Source organism: Hydra viridissima, unplaced genomic scaffold (assembly GCF_058129835.1).
Source record: "Hydra viridissima isolate aposymbiotic clone 2 unplaced genomic scaffold, HvirCarnegie_v1 scaffold_22, whole genome shotgun sequence".
Lineage (NCBI taxonomy): Eukaryota > Metazoa > Cnidaria > Hydrozoa > Anthoathecata > Hydridae > Hydra > Hydra viridissima.
The window spans coordinates 318,546-334,770 of NW_028324321.1; the positions used below are offsets into that span (position 1 = coordinate 318,546).

A 16,225-nucleotide genomic window follows, 5' to 3' on the forward strand; every position below is an offset into this window, starting at 1 on the left:
CAAGTAAAAAATGCTTTTGGAAAAGATCTCTTTGTAGCAATTATTTAAAATATCTTTTGATAATAATTTTTTTAAAAAATAATTTCGAATTTAAGGTTATTGTGAGGGCGGTTCTGTATGTTCTATAGTATAAAACTCAAACAAATGTTCTATTAATGTGTAATGGTAAGCACTCTTATATTTGTGTGACGTAAATGTAATGGCGCGGATATGCTAAGGTGTGCGGCAAAGCATCAAACTTTTCAATAACAATATTTAACTCATATAGTAATAACAACAATAATATTAATAATCGGAATGCAAACAAAAGTACTTACAACTGGTTCTTCTTCTCTTACTTATTTTTCTTAATAAATATTCTCAAATATTCTCATCAATATATATTCCCTTAAAATTAACTCATGCAAATATCAATAAATCAATACAGATAATAACGCTTATCTAAAGTTACTCAAATATCTTTTCTTACCAATTCTTCTCGTAAGTTTCTCTTTAAAATCTTGATGAATACTTCTCATAAAATTCTCTTTAAATCTTTAAAAATCCTTTTCTCATAAATTCCTTTTTTTTAAATCTCTTAAAACTCTTTTTATAACAAAATCCTTTTTCTTCTTTAAAATCCTCTTTTAAATCTCTTTTCTCATAAAATTCTCTTTTAAATCTCTTACTCTTCTTAACTCTTACTTTGCCATTTTAAAACCTCTTCAAAAACTGTTCTTCAAAAACTCTCTTCAAAAACTGTCTTCCCAAAAACTGTCTTCCTAAAACTGTCCTCTTTTCTTTTTTTGAGCTTTTTATAGTTTTCGGTTGTTTACCGTTTTGCTACTTATTCATCATTTATTTATATGACAGGTTGAATAAGTTTCCGTGCATACATCTTTTCTTGGTTGTTGTTATTTTTTTTTTTTTTTTCTTTTCGCTTTATCGTTTATTCATATGACAAATTCAATAAGTCTCTGTGCGTACTTCTTTTCTTGGTTGTTGTTGCTTTTTACTTTTCTTTTCGCTTTATCATCTTATTCATATGACAAATTCAATAAGTCTCTGTGTGTACGTCTTTTCTTGGTTGTTGTTGTTTTTACTTTTCTTTTCGGTATATCGTCTATTCATTTGACAAATTCAATAATTCTCTGCGTGTACGTCTTTTCTTGGTTGTTGTTACATTTTTCTCTTCTTTTCGCTTTATCATCTTATTCATATGACAAATTCAATAAGTCTCCGTGCGTACTTTTTGTTGGTTGACTCACTCTTTCTGTCGAATATTATATGCTTGAGTTGGGTAAAACTTAAAGATAATGTTTACAATTTTATCATTTTCCCTCCTCACATAGCTCCATTCTTCGAAAAAATCGTCCCTTGATTTTTGATACAAGGATAGTTCATATGTAAGTGGTATAGGTATACTGTTTATCGTGTCTGGATTTTCGAGATTTGAGGTTGGCATTGTCTGTCTTCCATTCAAGTAGGTTTCGAGATTTGAGTAAACTTGATTCGCGTTTTCAATAAATATTTTAAACCGTGTAAATATATTTTTAAATATTTCGATAATATAATGTCGTGCAAATGCTTTCAATTTCATATACTTCAATTATATACTTCAATTTTATATACTTCAATTATATATACTTCCAATAAAATTTTTTATACAATTTTTTTTTTTTTTTTTTTTTTTTTTAATATAGTACAATTAAAATAAATTACCTCTTACAGATAATCTTGAAAATTTAATGTGAAAAAAAAAAGGAAAATAAAATAAACAAATCGTCTTAAAAATAAAATGGCGTAGGCACTGAGTAGCTAGGGCTAAAACCTGAAAATGTGCCTTGAAAAAAAATTAACTTTTAAAACTGTGAAATGCAAAATTCTTTAAACTAATTAAAACCTCAATGTTGCATTTCACACAAAAAATACGTTTGATCGTCATAGTCATTGATACCGATATCGTTGTTGTCGTCGTTGTCGTCGTTGTCGTATCATCATCATCATCATCATCATCATCATCATCATCATCATCATCATCATCATCATCATCATCATCATCATCATCATCATCATCATCATCATCATCATCATCATCTTAAATCATTATCATCATCTGAAATCATCATCTTCATCTTAAATCATTATCATCATCTGAAATCATCATCTTCATCTTAAATCATTATCATCATCTTAAATCATCATCATCATCTTAAATCATCATCATCATCATCATCATCATCATCATCATCATCATCATCTTAAATCATTATCATCATCTGAAATCATCATCTTCATCTTAAATCATTATCATCATCTTAAATCATCATCATCATCTTAAATCATCATCATCATCATCAATAAAAAATCAAATTATCAAATTGAACAAATTACATTTTAAATCGCTCACATGGGTAGGGTTCGCGAATCTCCCTATGCGTTTCTCAATCGCATGTTACCCGTAATACCTTTAATTTACTTTCCTTGAAATTCGTTTACCTTTTTGGTAAAACTGGAGCAAAATAGCAAAATGATTACGTTATTTGTTATTAAACCTACATTGTTTAATTTCTGATCGTATTCTTGTGTTTTAAATATTGGTGTTCTTACTGTTTTATTTAAATCTGTCGGGGTTTTGAACATAATAGCCAACGGAACATTACTTTCATTTTTCAGTACTTTACTTAATGCATTATAATCATTCATAAAACGTTGTGTTTTTGTAGTTGAGGGCGCCTTAATTAATGATGTTTCTAAAACATTATTCTCTTGATAAGAGTTAGTAATTATATAATTCCTTATACTTGGTATTTTGAGAAAGATTGGGAACTTTGAAACGCTTGGGGAGTACAATACTTGAATTTCGAAAAGAGATTTAAACTTATTTTCTACTTTGTTAATGTGTTCCTTGGTAAGTGATTTAGTCATCTTAAAATCATATGTCGGTTCATGATTGGTGATTTTCGAACAAAGAAGAAATATTGGAATGAACAAAACGAGTTGCAAAAGTAGTGCAGTTATAGTGAGGCTTCTACTTTCCTTATACGGCTCAGAAAAATGGAATGAACAATCGAATGGTATGTTTTTGGGTGGAAAATGAGGTAGCTGATCTGAATTAACTTTCTTTAGAATCGGAGGATGAAGCTTTTTCACTGGTTCTAAAGTATACTCTAACTCTTTGTAGAGTCTCCAATTTGTAGGAAACACAATTGTATCTTTGAGGATTCTGATATCATGATTTTCATTAAACTTTAACTTAGCTGTGCCTTGGTTTTCTGAACTTGTACTTATGTCTTTTAGGGTATTTAAACTAATTTGGCTTGTGATACTACTTTCTGTATGTTCTTCTATTGTCGTGCAATACTCTTCTTCAGTTGTTGGATTCAAAATACCATCGTTAAGAGATGTTTCAATAATTTCCAGCTGATCTTCATTGTCGTGATTGTAATTATCGCTTTCTGATTGAATTTTAATGTCTAACTCAGAAGTTGTTGTTTTTCTGCTACTTATGTCATTTTCATTAAGATGGTCTAATACTTTTGGCTTCGAGGAAGTATCAATATGTCCTTGGTTTTCGTAACATAAGTTTGGTATTTCAATTGGAGTTTCGTCAATTACATGCTGGTGGTTTAAATCTACTATATTAACAGGAATAACTGTTTCTTCTTCTATCTTTTGGTCAACTTTATTGTTTACTTCTTCGTTATGTTCTGGAGTGAAATATTCAGGTGTAATGTAATCTTCCGTCTTAGCTTTAGAATTATCATCGAGTATTTCGGGGTAGGTATTTGTGACTATTTCGTCAGTGTTGTTTTGATCAGTTTCTGCATTAGTCTCAATGTCATGAGAACTGCTTAATGAACTTGTTGCATTTTTGATAATTACTGGATCTTCACATTTGATGTCTTTCATATTTTGGGGTTCATAAATTATTGCGTTAGGTTGATCAAAATCTTTCTTGTCCATTTCCTTGTTCTCTTGTAGTGGATTTCGTGCAGTACCGTTTTGTAGCAAATATCGAAACTGATCTTGTAGACAGTTCATCTCATGGGTGATCTGTTTATTATACTCACATAAGTTCTGAATCTCTTGTTGCATAAGTTTATTTATATCTCCATTTAGGGTGTTGAAATGTGGACAATCCATGGTATAAGATTTGAAATCGTTCTTCTGATACTGTGTCATATTTTCCATTCCCAGCATACGAACTGGCAAATCATTCCTTTGATTTTCATGGGTGTCTGTTCGTGTATTTTCACCGTTCCTCCGGTTGTCATTTTGTCTTCTCGGTCTGAAGTAATTATCTCTATAATTTGGTTGTGGATTATTTGAGGTAGTAGATCTCCAATTTTGGTTATTCGAATCGGGTTGAGTGTATTTATTATCCATGTTTCTGTTCCAGTTATCAAAATTTCGTGGTGTCCATTTTCTATTGTTTCTCCATCGTGGTTGTTGAGTAAAGTTTTTCCTGTACTGATACTGAGAGTTGTTATTTTGTGGAATTCTAGGATCTTGGTATTCCTGTCTGCATTGTCTTGCTAAATGTCCCGCCTTATTACATACATAGCAGATTGGTTGGTTAACTGGAGTTGTATTGCAATCCTGATTATTCGTTTGTCTCTGTAGACGCATTTTTAACTTTCTGTTCTCGTCTTTGAGCCTTGCAACTTCTCTAGTCGCATTTTCGGGATTAGCTAAATTCGCAGGTGTTGTATTATATGCAACCACTGGTGGTGCATCATTCTCAGCGAATGTTACAGTGCTAGGTTTAACCAACTGGTTGTGCGCTTTTGTCACGGCCTTTACTACTGTTTCCATTATGCGAGCGTTATCATCGATGTTAACTGAATTATTTACTCTTGCGATTCTAACTGCTTGTGTGTATGTCTCTGGTTGGCTTAAAAGAAGTTTTCTCTTTAGATAAGAATTAACTCCTTGAATAAAAAGATCTCTTTTGGTTTCTTCCGAAACATTTAACTCTTGTGACAACTTCTCTAAATTTGCTATGAAATGTTCAAGTCCTCTTTCTCCTTCTTTCAATTCATAAAGTTGGGTTTTCTTCATCCAAATACGTTCTGGTGGTTCGTACTCATTCTGAAAAGCTTGTTGAATTAATTGTAAATCTTGTTTTGTTTGGCTTGAAAGGGATTCATAAAATATTGAAGCAGATTTACTTAAGCAAAGCGGAAAAGCGCTAAGTTGTTCGCTATTGTCCCACTTGTTAAAGGTAGCTGTTCTCTTAAATTGAAGGAAAAATTCTTTAACGTCATCATCTGGTCCTCCGTTAAACTGTGGTAAACTAGACTTATCAATTGTTGGTCTAAATGAGTTTGCAATCTTTTCTAACCAATTAAGAGTGTTTCTCTCATCGTATTGTCTAACCAGAGAAGCTTCCGCTTCTTGTTTTGCTGTAGAATTCAAAAATCGTCTGAAAGCTTTTTCTATTTTCTTTTCACTTATCATTTTATCAATATACTCATCTCGCCAATCATTTTCCTCATGTCCTAGTGAGTCTCGATCAAAATGTTCAGTTGGTAAAACTTCAATGTCGGGTGTGGTACAGTTGGGTGCAGGTGGTGTTTTTGAGTAAAATAGTGGTAAAACATTAGGATTATTGCTGTTATGAGGTGAACCTGAATGGCTTGCCATAATTTTTTTGTGTTGAAAAAAAATGATATTTCACTGATTTATGAAGAAATTAGTGAATAGAGTTGATCTCGGTAGGACCTCCAGTGTGAGGGCGGTTCTGTATGTTCTATAGTATAAAACTCAAACAAATGTTCTATTAATGTGTAATGGTAAGCACTCTTATATTTGTGTGACGTAAATGTAATGGCGCGGATATGCTAAGGTGTGCGGCAAAGCATCAAACTTTTCAATAACAATATTTAACTCATATAGTAATAACAACAATAATATTAATAATCGGAATGCAAACAAAAGTACTTACAACTGGTTCTTCTTCTCTTACTTATTTTTCTTAATAAATATTCTCAAATATTCTCATCAATATATATTCCCTTAAAATTAACTCATGCAAATATCAATAAATCAATACAGATAATAACGCTTATCTAAAGTTACTCAAATATCTTTTCTTACCAATTCTTCTCGTAAGTTTCTCTTTAAAATCTTGATGAATACTTCTCATAAAATTCTCTTTAAATCTTTAAAAATCCTTTTCTCATAAATTCCTTTTTTTTAAATCTCTTAAAACTCTTTTTATAACAAAATCCTTTTTCTTCTTTAAAATCCTCTTTTAAATCTCTTTTCTCATAAAATTCTCTTTTAAATCTCTTACTCTTCTTAACTCTTACTTTGCCATTTTAAAACCTCTTCAAAAACTGTTCTTCAAAAACTCTCTTCAAAAACTGTCTTCCCAAAAACTGTCTTCCTAAAACTGTCCTCTTTTCTTTTTTTGAGCTTTTTATAGTTTTCGGTTGTTTACCGTTTTGCTACTTATTCATCATTTATTTATATGACAGGTTGAATAAGTTTCCGTGCATACATCTTTTCTTGGTTGTTGTTATTTTTTTTTTTTTTTTCTTTTCGCTTTATCGTTTATTCATATGACAAATTCAATAAGTCTCTGTGCGTACTTCTTTTCTTGGTTGTTGTTGCTTTTTACTTTTCTTTTCGCTTTATCATCTTATTCATATGACAAATTCAATAAGTCTCTGTGTGTACGTCTTTTCTTGGTTGTTGTTGTTTTTACTTTTCTTTTCGGTATATCGTCTATTCATTTGACAAATTCAATAATTCTCTGCGTGTACGTCTTTTCTTGGTTGTTGTTACATTTTTCTCTTCTTTTCGCTTTATCATCTTATTCATATGACAAATTCAATAAGTCTCCGTGCGTACTTTTTGTTGGTTGACTCACTCTTTCTGTCGAATATTATATGCTTGAGTTGGGTAAAACTTAAAGATAATGTTTACAATTTTATCATTTTCCCTCCTCACATTATTTAAAAGACTTTCATTGCTACTTTATTAGACTCTTTTAAAATAAATTCTTTTAGCAGTTGGCAAGTTTTGGAGCGTTAAAATATTGTTAATGATGGATGGATGAAAGCGCAACGTTTTAAATCCGATTAAAAAAATTGAACTTGAAATTTCATATTAAAATGTCGCATTCAAAACTGATTGATATCTTCAAATCTCAGCCATAGATACTGAAACTTAGATTTGAAGTCTGATTCTAATTTTTAAGTTTAATTCTTGATTTCGGACAGCTTTCTGCTGTCCGACGATAATTTTAGAACAAAACTAAAGGTCATTAAAAAGTTAATTTAATAATTAAAATTATATTTATATAATATTTTTCAATAATAATCATCCTCGGTAGTATAGTGGTAAGTATCCCCGCCTGTCACGCGGGAGACCGGGGTTCGATTCCCCGCCGGGGAGCTTGTTCTCTTTTAATACTATTCATTTTTTACCTCTTACTCATATTTATATCATGGTTTGAGAAATTGATAAAAATACAATATAAATTCTCCAAAGTTAATCTCTGAGGGGTTAATATGAAAAAATGTTTTAACGAAGGTTTTTCTTTAACGAATTTAAATTTCAAAAGTTAAATGCCGCAGTAATTCCAAACTTACCACACTCCTTCTCAGGTTTTAAGATTTTTTTTTTGCCAGGTGTCAAAAAAGCTGCATTAAATTGGATTTTACCTGTAAACACCAATTTCTCTGGTGTTTTTAATAGTGTATTTAAATACTTCAATAAACCTCCTCTCTTTATACATTTACATTACGTCTCATTTTTCTACATGTTTTTGAATTATCATACCCCCATTTTCTGTCAGATGCTTACTTCCTCCCGAGTATTTATTTACCTTTTATCTTTGACTTTTGTTTTGAGGTAAAAACCAATTATTTTTGTCAAGCCCCAGTGGGCACCAACGTGATAATGACGTCGGAAATTTACGTCGAATTGCGATGTTAAATCAACATCAAAGAGACATAAGACTCATGGTTTTATCAAAACCCTTCGCACCAACATGAAAATGGGCATCGACGCCCTTTTCATGTTAGTGCGATATTGGTTTTAGGTTGGCATCAAAAATTAAAATTGCATTACATCGCATGTTAACGTCGATCCCCATCGCTAATTCGATATCGCGTTCGATTTCGCCCAAACGTTCTTCCAATGTCACCGTGCCAACTTGGCCAGAGAATGCCTTTTTCTTAATTTACTTTTTACAGGCTAATTTGAATTTGATTCAAACTACTGGTATCTGAGTATGGTACCAGACTTGTGTTAACGAAGCTATTGTTGACTTGTTCTAAAGAAATGTTATCCTCTCCTTGGAGCACAGTTGGACATTGCATTAACAAAAGTGATCGTGATCCATAACAAAAGATGTCATTTAATGTGGTGATCCATAACAAAAGATGTAATGTACCTCTGCTTTTAGTTTTTGTAATGTTAAATCCACCATAAGCTTCCACGTGGTGTTCCAAGATTTGTTCCAAGATTTGTTTCACTCAACCAACAATAACCGTTAGTTGAGTAAAACAAATCTTGGAACATCACGTTGGATCTTGGAACATCGTCAAACATCACATCACCACTATGTATTATTCGTCATTAAGATATTTCTAACGTAATTAAATATCTTAATGAGAAATAATACATAGTGGTGAGTACCTAAAAAAAATGTTTTTTTTTGCGTTTACTACTTAGCTGGAATGCACTCGAAATTTTGTATTCAAAATCTTAACAGCGCAACTTTTAAGAGAAAGAGGAATGGCAATAATATAAAGGTAATGATTGTACTTGTTGCTTTTACTGTATATACGGGTATTTTGGTTTACGTGCTTTTTTTTGTCTTAGAAATCCAATATCTTCATTTTGGCAGCAATTTTCTTAACTTATGAACTATTTTGGACTAAGGTGTTTTTCTCTCTTTAAATTAGCAACAAATATCTTATTTGTAACTGCTTTAAAGACAAGATCAGTGTTTGCAATGTCCGTTGCGCAAGTTAAGTGCACGTAAATTTCTTTAGCTTTATTGCGATTTCTATCTAAGTATTTTTTCCTAATGTAGTGCCACTTCGTATTCATTTTCTCCTGTGTACTCTGGAAAGTATTGCATCAAGGAAGAGTGTTGGTACTTAAGTTCAAAAAAGTCTTTTTATTAAGAAGAATAACTGAAATACTAATAAAATGATCGTTATTTATAATTGAATCAAACTTTCAACCACTCCATTTCTTATATCGTCCTCAGCAAGACGCAAATCATAACAACTGAGGGCAGCAAAGTAACACCTGATGACTAAAAAATGAGACAACTTTAAAATTGTTATTATAGCCATAGTTACATAGCTATTAAACTTAATTTAAAATAAATTTATAAACAATTATATGATATTTAAAAAAATATATTTATTGGTTTTCAATAACATCATTAAAAGCAATTCGACCTAGACAAACTGAAGTCATTGAGGCATAACGTTTTGCCACTTCCGGATCCATTTTGTTAAGACAATTCACGATACGCCGTTTGAGTTGAGGAATGGTTCTTGCTTGCCAATTAGCCTCGTAGGCTAAGCGTTTCAACTGACCCCAAAAGTCCTCAATCGGTCGAGCTTCTGGTACATTGGGTGAATTTTTTACCTTTGGCAGGTATTTGATGTTATTGGCATCGAGAAAAGAAACCACTTCATTTGCATAGTGCGAGCTAGCTAAATCTGGCCAGAACAAGTATTCTTCATTTTTATAATATTCATCAATGAAGGGTATTAACCGCTTGCGGAGACATCCGATGTATGCTTGTTTGTTGATTGCCTGGCTACTTTAAAAAAACATTGGTTTTGAAGTCCCTTTGGGCAATATAATCAAAGAGACTAGCACCTTTTCCTCGTACTTTTTCTTTCTTTTGAATTTGACGTCGCTAGTTGTAGATGACACGTTGCTAGAATAGAAGCCATCGTTGCCAGCCAATGTTGTATTCGCATATGTGAAATATGATTCGTCATCCAAGACAAAATCAAAATTCCTAAAATTGCGATATATATGCCGACACAAAAGTTTGATTCGAGCTAGTTGGCTTTCGCTTCGATGTGGAATCTTTTTCTTCTTGTAATATCTAATATTTGTCTTGTTTTTAAGAATTTTAGATATATACGATTGGTCACAATCGAATCTTCGAGCTACTTGACGTTGTGAAACACCGTGATGATGATCAAATGCTTTTTTCAATTGGTCTATTGCTTTTTGTCCATTTTTTTCGCCTTTGGACCGCTACCTTTTTTTCGTTGATAGCCTAAATTTTTATCTACATTATTTCGTTGATAGCCTAAATTTTTTCGATGCTCCTTCATCTAGAAAGTGTTTTACTGTGAAGATTTTCGGCTTTTCCACATGCTAATTTCTAAATTGGCAAATGCGTTTTCTTAGGTCTTCTTGCAAACTTGTTTTATACGGAGCCATTTTATTTAATATTTTAAAACTATAATATAATTTTAATAGAGTATTAAATTCCCTATAAGTATACTAATATATTTCAATTGCATGATTATGAATAGCATACATATATTGATTTAAATTTTGTCTCATTTTTCAGTCATCAGGTGTTATATAGTTGGGTTTAAATAATATTATATATATATATATATATATATATATATATATATATATATATATATATATATATATATATATATATATATATATATATATATATATATATATATATATATATATATATATATATATATATATAGCTGAAGTCCAAATGTTAGTTGTTAAAGCCAAAGCTTGAGTTTCTCCTCATTAACAACTTTTTCTCCATCAAGCTTGAGTTTCTCCTCATTAACAACTTTTTTAACATGATCACTAATATATTCATATAATTGAAGAATTAGAGTACGAGAAAGTGATCTTGAAGAAACATAGTTACACTTTTCTTTCGTTACTTGTTTCATTATTGAAAAGAAGATTTCGCTATCTATCATGGAGAATGGCAAGTTGTAAGTGATGACTCACTTTGCCACTTTAGTCACTAACTTAGTATTTTTAATATGATAATTTGCCCATGGTATTGCAACACGAGCTTGACTTGTTTTTAGAATTTTCGCTACTCGAGGATAAGCAGAGGCAGATGATGTAGAAGGTTAAGTATATGACCCAGGGACGGCAACAACTTTAGCTCTTTTTAGTCTACTAATGAATTCGTCATCTAAAGATTCATTTTCTGAAACATGACCCTTGGCAGAACTTCTATTTGTTTATTAAGTCTCTAGAATGCCAAGAAAGGATTTCACCTAAGATAATTAAGAAGAAAAAGATGTGCTTACCTGGATTTGGAACTAGTTCTTTATCACACTCATTACACTGGCATGATTAACAACAGTTCTTTCAAAAAAACTCCCATACATTTTTGATTTTTATGGGCATGATAAAGTTTGAGGCCTGAAAAAGAGAATTAATTTTGTTAAATGCTGTCAAAATATTGGCACGAACGAATATTATTCAAAAATAACATTCATATTTTCAGACACCCCATCTAGTTAACAAAAAAGACTATGACGTGACAATTGCAAAATGTTTACACAATATTATTTTTGTAAGTTTTTTTACAGTAAACTCAACGTAAAAAAGCAGAGATCAAAAAATTTTGTTTTAAAAAATCATCACCTGAAAAAACAACAAGTTTACTCTGAATAATTGTTTGTAGATTAAGTGTTGAACTGTTGTTAGTTCTAAATCTAAACCTATGCTATAAATGTCTTGCGCAATCTAATAATTTAATTTTAAATTCCCTTTATACAGTTTAATTATTAATCATTTAACTGTGCCAAGGGAATTTTATTTTTACTAGTGAAAAAAACAATTACTTTTTAGAAGTTTTAAAATGCAACAGTTTTTTATTACTAGAAATAATTCCCTCGGCACAGCTAACATTATTAACAAGTTAACTTTAATAAGAGAATTCGAATTTCAATTATTAAATCTCAAGGTCGTAACTGACGTTATTTTCGAACCATTTATCAGGTAAGAATTGTTATTAACAATATATGCGTACATTCGAAAGAATGATTACATTCTTTCGAACGAATGATTATTCGAGGAATGTTTGTTCAAAAAATACTCGTACTAGCTAATTTTTTTTTTCAAATTTCTTTAACGACTACTCGAAGGCCCACATTCCTTAAAAAGAATAGTTTACAACAAATATAATCAAATAGCTTGTATCTAAAAAAAACTCATCTACGCACATTTTTTAGAATATTTAATAACCTATAAAAACATGTTTAAATAGTCAGTAATCTAAACAGAAGATTGTTACATCATTCCTTAAATAACATTGTTAAACAACATATAGACTCAATCCTTCAAATTCACTCTATTCCAAACTTAAAGAAACCAACTATAAAATTTAATAACAACTGCTAAACTTTCATAACAACTGCATAATCAAGATGATAATATCTTTCTTTAAAAGGAAAAAAAATTAAAAACGCTTCGATGACCTAAGGCTCAAGTCTTTTCAGGAGAGAGAAAAATTCTATGAGAATATTCCTAAACATAAATATCACAAAAACAGTAAAAATTTATTTGAAAAATTCAAAAAATCTTCATGGATTTATTATGCGAAAAAATTAGAACAAAACATGCGTCGTCATAAAAAGGATTTATTTTACAGGTAAACAAAAATATATTTGAGAGATGGTTAACTAATTTATGAAAATACAAATTTAGCTGCAAATTAAGAGTAGAAATCATTGATGCGTTTCGAGAACGATTCACTTTAAAATATCTTCCAAACTCTTCAAAATGAAAAAAGAGCAGAAATTGATAAAATCAGCGTGCATGTTTTTTTTTAGTGTCCAATTTTTTTTTCAGCGTCCAATTTTTTTTCGAAACCATTGAATTTTCCTTTTATCAAGTTTATAAAATACGATAGAGTGATGAAAAATTTGGCGCATCGCGTTGATGTTTAGGTTTGGTAATGACTCACCGAACTCAAACTACAGGCCTATATCTGTACTTCCTTGTTTTTTCAAAAGATGTTGAGCGTAAAATCTACAAATAGACTTTATAAACACGTAACAGATAATGATTACTGTATAGCAAAGAACTCGAATTTTAAAAACAGCACTCCCCCAACTACAGTATTTGAACTGATAAATGACATAACTAATGAGATCTAGATGCAATATTTGAAGATTGATACAGTTCATAAAATCTTTCAAGGGCGATTTTAAAGATTCACTTTCTACATACTCATGCCACAAATTGGCAATTCTATCAAGGCTGGAGAGGGGGAGGGGTTATATTTTGCTAATATAAGTCATAAAATCACATGTCAATATCTTCGTTATCATATTCATCGTTGTCAATAGCCATTTCTGTTGGTTATAAATAACCTCATTGGGGACTTATTCAGAATAGGGGATTATATAAGAAATTAAGTTTTAGAGGCAAAAAGTTTTTTCGATAGACTACAAGAGATTTGAAGATGAGACAACTTGCATTGGATTCTAAATTCTCTACATGTTTATAGTAAGCTAAGATCAATTATATATACTAAGTGTTCAACTCGGGGAATTTTATTGGACGAAAAGTGAAGCCTCTTTTTTTGTTAGCAAATTTAATCCGCCATTTGTAATAAGGGAAAGAGCTATATCCAACGTGCGAAATAAAAGTAAAGTCATCAATATTGGATTATTTAACATCTTTTTACTCCCCGGTCACACTCACCAATCACTTTGCTAACTAACACAAAAACTGGCATAGTGGGAAGACAGCTGACAGCCTCGCACTTTTTCTTTAAACTCTCTTTAGAATAAAAAAGAAATTAAAAGTAAAAAGATAATAAATTGAAATAATAAATGGACTGTATTTTTCTTTTGGTCTGTTTTTAAACTTTCTCTTTTATCTCTTTTTTGCTTTCTTCTTTTTAATTCTTCTCCAGTTCTAAAATCTACCTCTCCATATCTTGAATATTTTTCTGTTATCGTTTTCCCGTTTGATTAACTTTGCTATATTATTTAATTTTTTTTTTTATAAACAGCAAAATATCTCGCCGAACCACATCGCTAAAGCAGAGTCTCATGAAATTTTTTAATTATTCCCCCTCGTGAAATAGTGGTATTTCCTGTTATCTTATTGAGGACATTAGCGTATGGATGTAAACTCGGTTGAAATGACTCATTTGTTGCGGTTTCTTTTCGCGAAGTTGAATGTTTTTCGGTAGAATCTGCTAAGACTAAAATCTCTGAATCCGTTAACCGATCAACTGAAAAATATCTATGTATAGTTACCTCGAGCGAGTGAAATGTCCATTCATCAATCGATGATAAGTTGATATCATCTTCGCTCATTCCATCAAATGGATCATCGAGTGTATCTTGTACTCCCTGCAAAGCCGAGAAAAAAAAAGTTACCAAAACCGAAATAAAATAAGGCGCCCATTCACTTTCGTTTTTTTCCCCTACAAGGTTAAAGTACGGAGATAAAATCGTCGGAAGAAAAAATATTAGAACTTTGTTGAAAGAACGAATTGAACGAGGAGACCGATACTCACGAACGACTCGGAGACGCTCGAATGATAGACAAATTGACATTAGCACCAAATAAACTCGGGCTACGAGAGGAGAGTTTAGTGGCAACTTGCTTGTTCGAACGTTCTCTATAAGTTGATTAGCATCGCTTAAATCCTCATACATTGCTCTTAAGATAATTTTGCGCCTAGAAATCTTTTTCGTTATTAGATATTCTCTCATATGAAAAAGCATACTCTTCAGTTTTTGGTGAACAGCTTGCAACCATATTTTATCTAAATTTGAATCGACTCTCCAATCTCTCATGCTAAAGAACCAAGACATTCCTGCAGACTTAAAATTTGCTATATCATCCAAAACCTTTTCCCTTCTTTGAAAGTCAGCATTGATGGAAAAAGCGAGGGGGAAAACTATCGGAGATACAAACAGATTTACATCAACATCAAAAGTTAATTCAAATCGGCTTGATAAATAAACAGAAACAACCGCTATAGCGATTTGGACAATAACCATGAAATTCAGATTTTGAGCGAAACTTTTCAAAGTGTCCATGGTGAACGTATACTGCAAAACCCCCCGATAATAAAAACTGCGATTACTTAACAGTTTGAGTTTTCTCTTTTCGGACCACTCTAAAATTTCTTTTCGTTCTTCATTTTGTGGAATGTCCCAAAAAAGAGATCCAGCAAGTCCAGCCTTTCGTTTAGCCATATTTTTCCTCTAATGCGTATAATATATTGATATTACAATTGCTTTTGGTTTTAACCCGCTGATTTAAAGCGAAACAAATCTTTAATGTAAAAAAAAAAAAAAATAACATGAAAAACTTTAAATTCAGATCGAAGCATTCATAAGAAAGGATCTGACATATTCTAGCAACAGTTCTTACAAATTAAATGGAGATTTCAATTGAATGGGTTAAAACAATAAAAATGAAAGAAATGTTAAAGAAATATTACAAGTTCAGAATTTATTAATACAAGGACTTAACTGTTCTGATAGAGATACTTTTTGTAAAACATGACACCACAACCTAACACCGTTATATATACATATCATACATCATATATATCATATCATCAGATATAATATGGTATGTGTGTATTATATATGTATACACACACCATAAATGTATAAATTTTTTGAGTATATATACTTGTTTATAAATATACATCCAAAAAAAAAAGACTTTCAAATTCAAGAACATCGTTTTAAATCAAAATAAGGACTCAAGTTTACTAATGAAGCTTCCTTCATGCTGCATCAAAACTGTTTTTTTTTCGTTGATGATTGTAGAAATTTTATCTCGGTCCAGACACAAACTTTAGGTTATCAAGATAAAAACAACCTCTTTGTTAGGCAACATCGACACGCTGTTTTTATTTGCTTTTTTTTTAAAAAAAAAAAAAAACATTTTTTATAAAACATTTTGATTTATTTTGTGTACTAATAATATTTTCAGATAAAAGTAACAAAGTACACGAGTGATGACGATATGCTGCAATTTACATGTTGGAATTTGATTTCTTAAAAAAATATCGGAGTATCAAATTACATCGGAAATTGTTTGTCGGTTCGTGTATAACTTAATTGTCGGCTTTATGGTTGAACTAAAAGTTCGATCATGTTTTAATGTAAATTCATAATGAAAAAAAGTTATTTATCCATTATGCATCATTGTTGCATAATTAACCCATATTTCGAAAATAACGATGAAAAAAAAAAAAATC

The 16,225-nt window shown here is 31.0% G+C and overlaps 2 protein-coding genes and 1 long non-coding RNA gene across 4 annotated transcripts; all 3 read right to left on the reverse strand.

The window, feature by feature from the left end:
- Positions 1–118: 118 nt before the first annotated feature.
- Positions 119–6,933, reverse strand: LOC149876307 (uncharacterized). 2 transcript variants are annotated; one of them, XM_090075563.1, is made up of 3 exons: positions 6,082–6,933; positions 470–5,999; positions 119–387 (listed from the first exon to the last, which is right to left on the reverse strand). In XM_090075563.1, the coding sequence occupies exon 2, from the start codon at positions 5,626–5,628 to the stop codon at positions 2,455–2,457; it is 3,174 nt and encodes a 1,057-aa protein (XP_089931689.1). In that variant the 5' UTR covers positions 5,629–5,999; positions 6,082–6,933; the 3' UTR covers positions 119–387; positions 470–2,454. The 2 variants fall into 2 exon arrangements, with proteins under 2 accessions (XP_089931689.1, XP_089931688.1); XM_090075562.1 differs by having other exon boundaries at positions 470–6,933.
- A 3,790-nt stretch (positions 6,934–10,723) lies between these two features.
- On the reverse strand, positions 10,724–11,851 carry LOC149876308 (uncharacterized). The gene is made up of 3 exons (XR_016448828.1): positions 11,626–11,851; positions 11,286–11,400; positions 10,724–11,167 (listed from the first exon to the last, which is right to left on the reverse strand). It is a non-coding gene; the product is annotated as an uncharacterized LOC149876308 (long non-coding RNA).
- Positions 11,852–13,727: 1,876 nt separating this feature from the next.
- Positions 13,728–15,901, reverse strand: LOC149876309 (uncharacterized). The gene has a single exon (XM_090075580.1). The coding sequence runs from the start codon at positions 15,204–15,206 to the stop codon at positions 14,031–14,033; it is 1,176 nt and encodes a 391-aa protein (XP_089931706.1). The 5' UTR covers positions 15,207–15,901; the 3' UTR covers positions 13,728–14,030.
- Between the last annotated feature and the right edge of the window lie 324 nt (positions 15,902–16,225).